At 49.3% G+C, this 13,740-nt stretch overlaps 1 protein-coding gene across 1 annotated transcript in view; it reads right to left on the reverse strand.

Moving 5' to 3' along the window:
- SLC43A3 (solute carrier family 43 member 3) overlaps nucleotides 1–6,651 on the reverse strand; it is a 17,797-nt gene extending 11,146 nt beyond the window's left edge. Inside the window, exons 1-7 of the mRNA XM_023507840.1 lie at nucleotides 6,619–6,651; nucleotides 6,265–6,419; nucleotides 5,681–6,021; nucleotides 5,231–5,360; nucleotides 3,853–3,899; nucleotides 1,168–1,244; nucleotides 840–932 (exon numbers count right to left, since the gene is read on the reverse strand). Coding sequence (XP_023363608.1) covers nucleotides 840–932; nucleotides 1,168–1,244; nucleotides 3,853–3,899; nucleotides 5,231–5,360; nucleotides 5,681–5,864 — 531 coding nt within the window. The 5' untranslated portion in view covers nucleotides 5,865–6,021; nucleotides 6,265–6,419; nucleotides 6,619–6,651. The remainder of the gene's footprint in view (nucleotides 1–839; nucleotides 933–1,167; nucleotides 1,245–3,852; nucleotides 3,900–5,230; nucleotides 5,361–5,680; nucleotides 6,022–6,264; nucleotides 6,420–6,618) is intronic.
- Between the last annotated feature and the right edge of the window lie 7,089 nt (nucleotides 6,652–13,740).

Here is a 13,740-nt window from a genome sequence, read left to right on the forward strand (position 1 = left end):
GGATTCAAACCTGCCACCTTAGGTGTATGTGGCTGGCGCCTTAGCCACTTGAGCCACAGGCGCCAAGCCAAGATGGTAGGTTTTTATGTTAGGTGTATTTTATCTCTCATAGTAACATCAGGGCAAGAGGCAGGGGCTGGAACCTCAGTTTCCAGGGAGTCCTAGTACCAGCTCTTGCCTGACATCCTGGAAGCTAAGGCCCCCAGGGACATGCACCCTCATCCAGGGCCCAGCCAGCCCCAGCTGCAGGGGCGCCATCATGCGACCTATCCACACAGCCTGGAGAGCTTCCTTCCTAATGTGGCTCCTTAGAGACCTAAGGCCCCGAGCCTTTTTATTTTCCCCAACAGCAGCAAAATATTTTTATATAAAACAACATTTTACATAAAAATTCAACTTACAAATACATCAATGGGGAGCTGCCCACCCAGCCACCCCTGCCTTCTTCTCATTCTTCTTGGTGACTCACATAATAACAAAGGGACGTCCCTAAGTTCATTGATACCTAATTTGAAAACCACTGATCTAGCCCAACTTCTCTTTTTTTTTAGACAGTGCCTCAAGCTGTCGCCCTAGGTAGAGTGCTGTGGTGTCACAGCTCACAGCAACCTCAGACTCCAGGGCTCAAGTGATCCTCCTGCCTCAGAAGCTGGGGCTACAGGCACACACCATGATGCTCAGGCAATTTTTCATTTTGTAGTAGAGATGGGGTCTTACTCTTGCTTGGGACACCGTCTTAAACTCCTGAGCTCAAGTTATCTTCCCACCTCAGCCTGCCAGAGTGCTAGGATTACAGGTGTGAGCCACTGCACCAGGTCCTAGCTATCGCCCTTTTTTACCTTAATAATAAGGAAGACTGCTGAGGATGAATCAAACGCTCCATTGTACAGGGTGATGATGGTTGAACGGTGTTTGCCAAATAGGTTCCCAACCTGGGAAAGACAGGACCATGCTGAGTTATTTATTCATAAGACAGATATTTCCTGAGTGCCCAGCATGTGCCCAACCCTCATTATATCCAAATCCACCCTTTACCCCAAGAGCTCCCGCCCTAGCTTTGGGCAACCTCGACTGAGGCAGTCAACTGTAGAAAAGTACCTCTTCCCTCCACCCACCCCTCCATCGTCCACCTCTTGCCAAGTGGCTGGGATTAGGGCAGGTCCCCACCTGCAGGTTTGTGATGAGAAACAGGATCCCCCCAACGGTGAGCATTGGCATAGCCAGGAAGAGCAGAACAGCTGAGCCTGGATCAGCAAAGTCAAAGGTAGACTGGGTCACAGTCTACCTGAGCCAAACAGGAGCCCCTCCAGCTCCTCCTGCCCCAATTCCCAACAACCCTGGGGCCAGGGCCCCAATTCTAGCCAGCTTTCTATCATCCTTCAAAGGTCTTAGGATACTGGAGAAGGCTCCCCCAAATGTTCCTGCTGAAGTCTCCTGAGCCACCTTCTTCCCCACCAAAGATGTTCCTCAGTCTATGGTAGGACTGGATACCTACAGGTAGAGGCAGGATGTGAAGTGAAGCCACCCCTCCCTTCCCCCACTAAGCCACACAAGCCCCTCCTACACCTCCTCAACACTGAGGGGCAAGAGGACCGTGAACTCAGCCCCCTGGTTCAGGCCCAAGCCCAGCCCCTATTTTACTGAATGACCCTGTGCTGGTTCTGAATCTGTGCCTCAATTGCTTCATCAGTTAAATGGGAACAACAGTTCCTGCTCTTTCTGCCTCACAGGGGTGTGGTGAGATCTGAGTGAGAAAATGGCCTCAGTCTTTCCTTTGTGCATTAAACTCTGAGTACTTCCTCTGTGCCAGGCATTGTGCTTGGCGTCGGAAGTTCAAGATAAGTAAAACCAACCCTTTCCCCTTGAACAGACTGACATGCAAACAAATCATTACAACAGGTCTGTAAAGAGTTGGGTGATAGCAGAACTGCTGGAGGGCTAACATAGAGGAGCCCTTGATAAATTAGTCTTTCCCAGAGACCACAGACTTCTGCCCACCTTCATGATGATGGCCATAACCTATGCCTGTCCTATTATTTGCTCTCGCTTTCTTTTTTATCCCAAAGAAACCTATTTTGAAAGGACACCTCCTATCACTACTGTGGATGAAAATAATTGCTTGTCATGAATAGAAAGTAGCCGTAAAAATAAATACAATGAAAGGAAAACAATGTTATTAAACTGTAGCTGGATGCAGTTGCTCTTAGAAAGTTCAAAGCCTGGGACCTGCTCTTGTCATCAGTGTTAAAGCCATATTGGCCCCACGTTGAGACTTTCTTTCATGAAATCAGCAGGGCTGAGAGAGAATTTTAAAAGGGAATCACTTTTCCATGAGGTGATTCATTGTTGGTTAACAGAGTTAATGAAGTATGCATGTGCCCCTAATGGCCTCTTAACTACTGTGCTGTACCTTGAGAAGACCTGTAAAGAGCTAATTTTAGAGTACTCACACTATTTACTATCAATTTCTGTCTTTATAAAATGTACATCTCTCCTAGTACTAAAGGTTGAAGACTCCTTTCACACAATAGAAGGGGGAGGGTAGATTGCTTGAGCTCAGGAGTTTGAGATGAGGCTGAGCAAGAGCGAGAAATAGGAAAACTAGCTGGGCGTGATGGCACGGCCTGTAGGCCCAGCTAACTAGGAAGGCTGAGGCAGGAGGATTGCTTAAACCCACGAGTTTGAGGTTGCTGTAGGATACCGGAGAAGGTCTGCCCCAGCTAGGCTGACACCAGAGCATTCTAGTCTGGGCAACAGAGTGAGACTGTCTCAAACAAACAAACACTTTTTCTGAAAAACAAAAGTTAATAATTTATGGAGAAAGGGGTATCTTTCAGATTTATAACAGGGCTTCAAACATTAACCAACCTCCACATTCAGCCTCTTAAAAATCATTTACAGGCTTTTAGAGTAGCTGTGCTTGTCTGATAAAGAGAAAGGCTTGAAATAATTGAATTAAGGTGTCAGGCTATCTGCTGAGATCTGTTTAGCTGAAGACAGCTGCCTGTTTGCCCAGCAGGAGTGGAGACGACCTCATGATGCTGTCTGCCTCGGCACAGCTACCACACTAGAGTTAGCTACTTTCCTTTCCTGAGCCCCAAACTGAGCTGAGTCATCTGACATTGGAGAGGAATACTGGGAACATCTGGTGGCCAGCATAACCGAGGTGCTGATAAGAACACCCAGGAACCAGGATGACTGCATCCCAGGCCCACTTCCCATTCAACTTTCTTTGTGGCTTTCGGCAACTCTTTGCAAGAGGTCCCTCTCCAGCCTCAGTTTCTTCTCTATGTAAAGGGGTGGGGGATGTCAGGGCGAAGAACCAGATTGGAATTCCCAGACTTTTTACAGAGTGGTAAAATTTGAAAGCAAAGCTTTTGAATACAGCAGTGTTGCCAACGTTTACCCTGCTAAGGATATTTTCAAAATTGTCATTCATATTATCATCTCAGTAAAAAGAGACAGGACATTGTAACTCATGCAAGAAAAAAGATGTTGAGTTTAGAATGAATTCTGCTCTCTAAAGCGACCCCTCTCCATCATACTTCTTTTTCACATTTGCTCACTATGGTCACTAGATGGCCAAGGGGAATACTTTGAAGGGGACAACTGTGATATTCAACAATGATAGGGAGCACTTTATCTAGAGTGAGTTCTTGAATTTATTGACTTGTTGACTAAATACAGTACTTTCATAGACCAGCAGTAACTCCATACCCTTCAAAGATTCTTTCGTGTGGATCTCTGAATAACCATGTGGTCCATGAGTCCTACCCATGACATGACCTCTGCACCTGCCCCCTCTACCAGGTGCCCCTGAGCTTGACATCCTATGCACCTGACAGCACTCACCTGCAGAAGTAAAGGCTACAGTCAGTGTGGCGGTGGTGTAGAAAAATCTGAAATACAGAACATTGTCAAGAGAGGGGAAACCTAGGAGACGAACAGGACACTGCTCATCCAACCTCCAAGCTTGGGACTTGCCTGCATTCTCCACTGGCTTGAACTGGGAGTTCAACGGGCATTGATGTTTCTTGACACGCTCAGAAGCAAGTGCAAGAAGTCTCAAGATTGAGATGTGGTCCTGACCTCACAGACAATGCATTCTGCTTATCCCAAGGTCCAGGGCTGGGCTGGGGTGTCTTGGACAATGACCTCAGGACTTAGAAGGGCAGAGTGGGTAGAGACAAAGCCTTCCCACCTGGAAGTCCCAACAGTTCAACCCCTTAGAGAAAGAGGTTCATGCCTGGTCTACAAATCAAAACCGTGAGTTATTCTCCTCCAGTGTCACTCTGGGCAAGGTGCTGCCCTTTTCTGGGCCTCAGAAGCCTTTTCTATGAAAGGAAAAAATGATTGGACTGATCTAGACTTCAGGCTTAGAATGCTACGATTTCAGGACTACAGCCTCAAGGTTATAGAGATCCCTTAGCCACTGGGGTCTTGTAAGGCATGGAGTAATAAAAGCAAAGGAAGGGAAGGAAAGAGGAAGCCAAAACCCAAGAAAGCCTGAGATACAGTCATCCTGTACCCAAAGGCCTAGATGGAAGGGGCTTGCTTTACTCTCTGGCTGCTCCCAAGCCGGTCTCTGACAGTTGATCTTACACAAGGCTCCCCAGGAGCACCTGCTCTGGGGCATCATCAGCCCTCCACAGCTACTGCTTACAGTAGAACCTGGCCACAGAGATCAGGATGCAGAAACACACTGGGTGCATGAGAGCAACTCTCTAACCCCCTTACTCATCTGCACGGGGAACTCCCACCACATCCCATCAAGAGGGACCTGAAATTCTACCACTGAGATACCCAAGAAATCTCATTAGCTTAGTTATTGGAAAATGATGGCAGGGGAAGAGGATGAAGATTAAGCCTCTTATGTGACCTGGATGTGAGGCTGTGCAGGAGATGCGGATAAAGTTCCTGGGTGAAGGCAGAAAGAGCAGCAGTTTGGGGTCTTGGTAATTTCGCAACCCTGGGGCCAGGCCAGCCCTCACAGGAAGTCAGCCCGGGCTCAGAAAACACATTCCTGAGGAGCAGGGAAGGCAGTGAGGAAATGGAAGCCAGGCTGTGGGAAGAGAAAGAGTCTAGAGAGGTTCCACGCTCTCCTGGGGCTGTTCTAACAGCTCCTGGCGTGGCACCCTGCAGGCTGCCCAGATGCCCAGCCTCGGTCTCATTTGAAGCAAGGCCACTGCCTCTTGCCCAGCTCTGCCCAGACGCGGCCTTCGGGACTTACATGGCTATGAGGCGGGCCACCGTGGTCTTGAAACAGTCAAATATGTAGCCGGTGGGGAATGTCATGAAGTTGTTTGTGAAGGATGCCAGAGTGAAGATGAGGGAGAACTTCTCATCCTGGGCTTTGCAGTCTGGAGGAGAGAAAAGGTCTCCCATCCATCCTAGCCTTCCTGCGAGGTGAGAACCCAGCCCGGTCTCCCCTCCACCTACAACAGCTTGCCTGGGGAAAAGTTGTCCTTTTAGCTGAGGTGGAATCTGACTGTCCCTAATTACCCCCTGGAGAGCTCACATTTCCCTCCCAGGTATGTCCTAGACCTAGTAGGGAAAGGAGTTTGCTGAGTCTCCCTCTCCAGCTAGAAAGGCTAACAGGGAGGGCAGTGGGTGGAGTCCTTCCTACGCCTTCCCACCACCTGGGAACCAGACTTCAACTCTTTAAAAGAGCTACCCCTACCCTTAGCAGCCTGCACTGTGGCATTGCCCATCAGCCTGGCATCCGGTTCACACAGCTCCTGAAAGTAATTCTCCGTTTTGAAGACATAAACCAGGGAAGCCCAACCAAAGATGACACCTGCAAAGCCAAGGCATTCCAGCAGCCCTGTCAGCAGGGTGGCCACGTACAAGCCCCGGCCCGCCATGGCCCAAGGGAGAGCAGATCTTCCAATTCCACTCTGTCCTCCTGACTGCCACTGGAGCCGCAAGTCCTGGCGTTGGACCACTTGGAAAATTCCTCTGGCAAGCACTGCCCTTGTTTCCCCCTTAGCCAAAAACCATCAGCAGGTGATTCTCTGGATCCTGTAAAACAAAGGCAGAGGCTGCCTGGAAGATGAGGTTTGTGGGAAAGACAGAGGTGGATAAAGGGTTCTTTGTGGGATGGATGAAGGGGGCAGGATGACCACCACCAATGACAGCAATTCTGGGGAGAAAACACTTTCATACACCATCTGGTTCTCATTCACTGCCTCTGAGTAACAGTCTGGGTAGCAAATAAGGCAAGTCCTAAAGCCTTGGGCTTGCAGGTGAATACCCAATTCTTACCTCCAGCAGCTTGTGGGGAAGAAGGAACTCCTGAAGTCAATTACTGAACACAGGTCCACTAAGGGGACGCCGAACCAAGTGCAGGAGCAAAGGGAGAATGTACAGGACCGATAAATCCTTACAGCTGTCGGGCAAAGTTCTTCGGTTATCTTCAGCTTGTTGACAATGAAACAAAAATTCCAGTGGATTTTAAGAATTTCACCAAGGTCACATGGCTAGTCAGTTGCAACACAAGACCAGTATGATTTCAAAACTATTCCAACTCCCAACCCAATGGAGAGCAAACGCAGGACCCCCAGGATACTTATTTGGGGCTCCCATACCTGGGCCTCTACTCCCCTTCCTCACACCAACCTCCTCCAGGAGAGCGCCCACAGACTGCTCCCCGCAATGTCCACACCCGCAACCTCCGCACCCTGCAACCTCCGCGTGCCCAAGGCGCGTGGCCAGCCTCCGTGCCCCGCGCCCCGCCAGCTCAGTCGCCCCGCTGCCCGGCGTCCTACCCGCCTGCTCCCCGCAGGGGCTCTCTGCGCTCTTCCCGCGCGCTCGGGCCAAATTCCGATTCGCGCTTCTCCACCACTCCCAGTTCCCAGCTCGCGGCGCCCCCGCCTGCCCGGAAACGGCTGGGGCAGGCCTCCTGTTCTCCATCACTTCCTCGTCCCTGGCTCTGGGCCTCCTGTGCCGGTTTCCGACCCTCCCCCTCGGATCTTCTTTTCCTCCCTCTAGAGCCCTCTATAACCCCAGCAGTGTCGCTTGCACCCTGATTTTAGTCTCCCTCTCCTTACCTGAGCTGCATACGCTTAGGCCCACCAGCGCACGCAGAGGAGACACAGACAGCTACATGCGGGCATTAGGACACACACACACATACACACACACACACGCACTCTGTTCCATGTGCTTGACCTCAACTACTTGGCCAAGCATGGAACATATTTTTCCTCATTTGCTCACCAGCCCAACTTCCCCAGTTTCAGGCTCCCAGAGCTGCCAGACAATCCCGACTGCAGAATCAGGGAGCCAAGAACCAGGGCTGAGAGCTTCTCAGAAACCATCCCCTGGAGGGGTGCTTTGCCTTTTCACCCCCAAGCACCCCTTCAGTGACTCCCTGCCTCACCCTCAGCCCAGTTTCTGAGAGAGCCTTCCAGCCAGACTGCATTAACTATTCATTGCCCTATTTTTTATTAATCAAAGACATATATAATTGCCCATCGGAGCTTGTGATCAGCGTGAGGTAGCCAGCCTAACCAGCTGTGCTGCAGTGCTCTCCTTCCAGCCCACAGCAACTGAGCTGATGTCCGTCTTCTTTGGCCTTGGTGTCCGGGCTCCTCCCCAAAGCCCAATTTGGGGGAGAACTTCTTGCATTTTAGCTGCAGTCTGCAGCCCCATCCCCAGCTTCCTGGATCTCTGGGGGCCCAGGAACTCAAGCTATTCCAAGCCCCCTCCCCTTTCTAAAGAGGAAAAAATAGAGGTTAGGATAGTGGAAAACCAGAACCAGGGCACGTTTTCAGATCACTACCAAAACTCAAAAGATAAAGAAAGTCTGTGACCACCCAAGAGACTTGACAGTGTGGGGGAAGGGTAGCTGTGGTCCTGGACCCCAGACACTCACTATTTACACAGCCTGAGGCAAGCTCTTCGACTGTCCCACCTGTAAGATGAAGGCAACAGTACCTTAATTACAGAGATTGTCATAAAAGAGATATGAGATGGGTTTATAAGGTCCCTGCTGGGAGCAGGTGCAGCAGGCAGACCATAGGGTAGCAGATTTTCCAGTTTGCAGCTCTGCGAGTAAATTTCAAAAGAACTTGCCCAAGGTCACTCTACAAAGCTGCAGGGCCTTCCCAACTCCCAACCCTGGGCTCTTAGCACTCTCAGTCTTAACAACAGATATTTAGAATTAGAGAAAACAAGCCTTTTCTTGAAAATTTAATTAATAGGAAAAGAAAAAACATAAAAACATAGCAGCCTGGGACAAACAGGACTTAAAATGCTAGATTTTCTGTTTTAACTGCAAGACATTGAAATTAATGCAAGCCCTATCTCCAGCTCTGGCTTACATTTGGATCTCCTGAGGACCTGGGGATCAGTAAGTGTGGAAGTAGCAAGGGAGGAACAGAAAAAGTCAAAGCAAAGAGAGGGAGATTTTTAGAATGTAAATCTGCAGGAGCCGGTCTGAAAGGCCCGGCTCACAGGCTACCTGAGCATCCAGGACTGGAGCACAGGACTCAGGATAGGTTGTCCAAGGCTCTGTCCACCTTACCTTGTTACCGCTGCCTTAGTTCTCAGAGCCTCTACCCCTCACACCCCCGCCAATGTCTGCAGAAGGCACCGAATCTACTAACAAGACAGTCTTAGTGAAACTGTTGGGACAGAATATTAATAGAACATCCTCTGAACCATTCCTGTCTTCTTTGGTTCAAGTTCCAGAGGCTAGCAGAGGCAGATGCTGTTCTGATCACTCTCATGCCTGGCCCCGATGAGGATTAATGAGTAACATCAGAAAAAAGGAGTGATTATAATAAGGTCTGACAGTGCACCCGATGTCTTCATCCCTTTTCTCTTGGCTTCCTCCCCCTTCACCTTGCATCTTTTTGTTTTTTAATTTATTGATTGGCTCCAAAAACACATGGGGAGTGCCAGGCTTTGTACACAGGTGCTGGGATTCAGAGAGAAAATACTCACGCCTTCTCTCAAGGAGTTCATTCTCTGGTGGGAGAGACAAACAAACCTGAGATTCCTGGAAGGAAGGAACAGTCTCACAGAGGACAGCACCGCACCCGGAAAGGCACAGAGCCTTAACAGGACAAGGACGTTCAGGAACCAGCTCCAGCAGAGACTGGCAAGGGGACTGGCAGGGCTTGAGGCCAGAGTGGCTGCCTAAGTGAAGACATTTGGGTTTCAGCCCATAGCTATCAATTGTGTCCTATTGATTCCACCCCTGAATATCTCTCCTGTCCATCCTTGGCCACCACCCTATTCAAACACTCATCACCTCTCACTTAGGCATCACCTGCTTCCACCCCATTGCCATTCAGTGCAAGAGTTTATTTCCATGGTTTCATTTGATGACACAGCTGCTTAAAACCCCTCACAGGCCAGAGGTCCAGTCAACCAGCTGTGAAGAGGCCAGTCTGGATACTGGGGATACTGGCCGTGGGAAAGAGGGAGCGCAGGACTGGGTCTCTTGGATCCTACCCAAGTACTAGTGCTGGGGGGCGCTTTTCCTTTCCATCACAGGCATTGTCTGGATATCCAGGCTTCATTCCATGGAAGTTTTTGTGGCCATAGTAGGAGGGTGAACAAGTTTATTTAGGTCTGGGGAGAATGGTTTGCAAACAGGCTAATCTGAGTGAGCTGTACCACATTATCCCCCTGGCACGAGCAATGGCTGATCCCTGAGTCCTCAGTAGAACCACCTCCCAATGCAGCCCCCATCTCTCCAGGGACCTCTCTTTTCTCAAGCCTCCTCCAAACACCCCCAGACAGGACCTGTCCCACATCCCATCCCCATTTGCCATTCTCTGGCAGAGTCCAAATACTCTATCCTGTTCCTCCTGTTCCTTTCCAGATTTTTTTATACATATGTGTGTACTTTTATCTGTGGACCGTTCATATAAAGGGCTTTGATTTCTGATCTGCCAAACACACAAACAAAACATTAACTTTAGGTCAGGCACAGTGACTCATGCCTGTAATCCCAGCGCTCTGGGAGACCTAGGCAGGAGGATCCCTTGAGCTCAGGAGTTCAAGACCAGCCTGAGCAAGAGTGAGACCCCATCGCTACTGAAAATAGAAAAATTAGCTGGGTATGATGACAGGCACCTGCACTACTAGCTCCTCAGAAGGAGGATGGCTTGAACCCAGGAATCTGAGGTTGCTGTGAGCTAGGCTGATGCCATGGCACTCTAGCCTGGACAATAGAATGAGAGTCTGTCAAATACAAAAAACAAAAAAACCCATAAACTTTCTTTCCTTTCAAAATAGACTTGTGTAAATCAAAATGTTTTCCCACCTTTGCTCTTGGAAGGGGTTTCATGAGCCTGTTTTGGAAGTCAAAAGGGAGATGCAAACATTTTCTCTCATTTTTTCATTTTAATTAGGGAGAAAAATTCCAATCATCTTCAGGCAATGCTAAAAAAAAGAAGAAGAAAAGAAAAGAAACAAAGCCAAGCACACTGATATTCTGCCAATCACTGGTCACCCTCTGTTTCCATTTCCTCACCTATAAAATTGGAACTGGGTTATTGTATGGCTTAAAGATAATGCATGAAAACTGCCCAATTAGTAAAACTAGTTGATTAATAAAGAACAGCTACTGCTGTTAAAATTATTTAGTTACTGCAAAACAAAGAGGAAATCTAACCAAAAAGAGTAAATAAAGTCATATTGGGGATAACTGCAAAATGTTCCTAACCTAAATAAATAAATGAGAAAAAAAAAATCACTGGGTAATGGGAAAGCTTAGTCATCTATTTAAGGAGCCCCACTTAAGAACACTCAAAGGCACATCAGTGTAACCCTGGATGACTGCTCCACTTGACCATCTGAGCTTCTCTAAAGCAGGGGCCTGTGAGCTGGGGGAAGGAAGTCTGTTGACCAGCCAGAGTGGACAGGAAGGGAAGGGAGCCCTAGAGCTGAACTCCAAGGTGTCTCCTCCTAGCGTGTTCAAAACAGTTCTGACAAGGGTGAGAGCCCCTGCATAGCCCTGAGGGAAGATGAGGCCTCCTTGCTCAGGGAAGACCTTTCTCTTTAACATAGGAGAAATCTGATAGAGTGCCTGCAGAGACTCTGGACAGAGGAGCCACTCCCTCAGGTCAGCCAGCTCAGCTCCGGTAGGTGATCAAGGTACCAGATTTGCCACCAGGCCAGCCTCCCTTGCACCATGCAAGAATAGAACTCCCTGACCGGCTACTGGGGACCGTGGCAGGGGTTGGGGGGGGGTGCCTTGGGCCAGTCCTTAGAACAGAAACGAGAGCCCCAAACTCCACCACACTTGGCCTGATGAGGCACCCACTATCCACCCTCCCTCCCCACAGCGCTGCTGAAGCCAGAAAAGCAGCCAGCAAGATGGAGTCTGAAAAAAACAAAGCTGAAACGGTACAGCTGCTAGTCTGCTCAGCCTTCCCCGCATGACTTTCCATGATTATCTAGTTAAGATTTCTCCATGACTGTGAGGATGTTTACCCCAGGAGACTTGAGGAAGTGGTCACACATAGACAACTGGTGTTGTGATATTTGTAAAGGTTACTTTGATGATATGATGTTTTTTAAATAACTCTTTTAGATACTTTGTTAAAGTGAAAATCACCTTTCTGTTATTTAAACATTTTGCATTGTCAGAATAAAGACTACTTTGATGTTACTTCCTATCAGATAAAGTTAAAAATGTTCTGGCTGGGGAGGTGCTCATGCCTGTAATGCTAGCACGCTGGGAGGCCAAGGCAGGTGGACTGCCTGGGCTCAGGAGCTCGAGACCAGGCTGAGCAAGACCATCTCTGCTAAAATTGGAAAAAAACTAACCGGGTATTCTGGCAGACAACTGTAGTCCTAGCTACTCAGAAGGCTGAAGCTAGAGGATCACTTGAGCCCAAGAATTTGAGATTGCTGTGAGCTATGACGCCAGGGCACTGTACCCAGGGTGACAGAGTAAGTCTCTGCCTTAAAAAAAAAAAAAAAATCCAGGTTTCTTTTCTTGTAATTCCCGTTATAAAAGCTATTAGAATTGTAACTGAGGCAGAGCAGTCTTTGAGAGATTACCTTTGCTGTTCTCCAGAATCGCAGGCCTTCCGGTAATAAAGTTAGTTGCACTGGGCAGCACCTGTGGCTCAAAAGGGTAGGGCACTGGTCCCATATGCTGGAGGTGGAAGGTTCAAACCCAGCCTCGGCCAAAAAAAAAACTAGTTGGACCCAATCTGCATCTCTGCGTCTGGCTGACTGTGACAGGTGGCGGGACCTTCTTTGTCTGATATCACTACTTCCATGTTCATCAATCAGCCATTTAGCGATAACTCGGTTTCCTGACAGACTTTGCTAGAACAGAATGCCCTGCGTGCACCAGCAACCTAAACCAGCTACTATAAGGACCAGGCTGTGTCAACACTGAGGCCAGCCCCACCCCCAAGAATAATAACAAGGATCACTAACGCCTGCTCTTCACTGAGCACCGAGCACGCATCAGGCAGGCACCATGCAAGTGGTCGGTGCTCATCCTCTCACTGAACCTCAGCACAATCCTACCAGGATAGGTGTTGTTATTGGTATCTGTCATCTGGGCCAACTGAGGCCCAGAGGGATTAAGCAACCTCCCCCCCAATCCCCACCCAGTGGCAGCAGGACTAGGATTAAAAGCCGGATGCTCTGACTACAGCGGACACCACCCTTAACCTGGACCCTCTCCAGCCTCCCCAAGGGGCTCCCCCCAGTGATAGGCCTCCTCCCTGAGTGGACAGGGGTATCAGTTACGAGAAACAGGAGTGGGATGGGTACTCCTTTCAGAAGGCATCACTGAGTGAAACAAGAGAAAAGTGCTGCCTCTCATCAGCCATGGTTCTGTCTCCCTGCAGACACCCACACCCCCCTGTGCACGCTTGTGAAGACAGGAAATGGATCCAGGAGGAGGAGATGGATTCCTGAGTGAAAACAACAGAGTTTTTCACACACCCAGCTTACCCAAGATAAAAAGAGCAGAATTTTTTTTTTTTTTTAGACAGAGTCTTACTCTGTCATCCTCGGCAGAGTGCTGTGGCGTCACAGCTCACAGCAACAGCAACATCTTGGGCTCAAGCAATCCTGCCTCAACTTCCTGAGTAGCTGGGACTGCAGGTGCCTGATACCATGCCCAGCTAATTTTTTAGTCGAGATGGGGCTTGCTCTTGCTCAGGCTGGTCTTGAACTCCTGAGCTGAGGCAATCCACCAGGGGGAATAGTTTCTATGGTGCTAAAGGGAGTTTGGACCAGGGATTAACTGAGGGGAGGAGGAGGACTCCAGGTGAAAGGGGACCCTCCACTTGCCAGGTGAGCACAGGTAGGATGGAGGCCCCGGATGGCCCTCTAAGTGTGGCTGTCTGTCCTTCTCCACACTTCCTCCTTACATTGGACATTAGTCTGCAGTGACACTGGGGAAGGCCTCATTGAGTCCTATAGTCAGAGCACTGGATAAGGAAGCAGGAGACCTGGGGTCCAGTCCTGGCTCTGCAGCCTGCTGGCTGGGCCATCTCCAGCATCTCTACCTATCAGGGCCTCCATTCCTTCCTCTTGAAGTGAGTGCTGATCAGCTCTCAGCCCAGCAGGCTACCTCCAGGTGCTGCCCTCCCCATATGGTGAGTCCCACCTTGGAAGCTTCTGCTTGGAAGCAGAAATGGCCTGACAGTGACTCAGAAACCACGGAAGTTCCCAAGGCTGATGGGTTCTTATAGATGTATGTACAGCTCTCCTCGTGGGCTACAAAACCACAGAATGGCCTATGGCCACTCT

The sequence above is a fragment of the Otolemur garnettii genome, unplaced genomic scaffold, assembly GCF_000181295.1.
Source record: "Otolemur garnettii isolate 467f Iridium unplaced genomic scaffold, OtoGar3 scaffold00209, whole genome shotgun sequence".
In the NCBI taxonomy this organism is placed as follows: domain Eukaryota; kingdom Metazoa; phylum Chordata; class Mammalia; order Primates; family Galagidae; genus Otolemur; species Otolemur garnettii.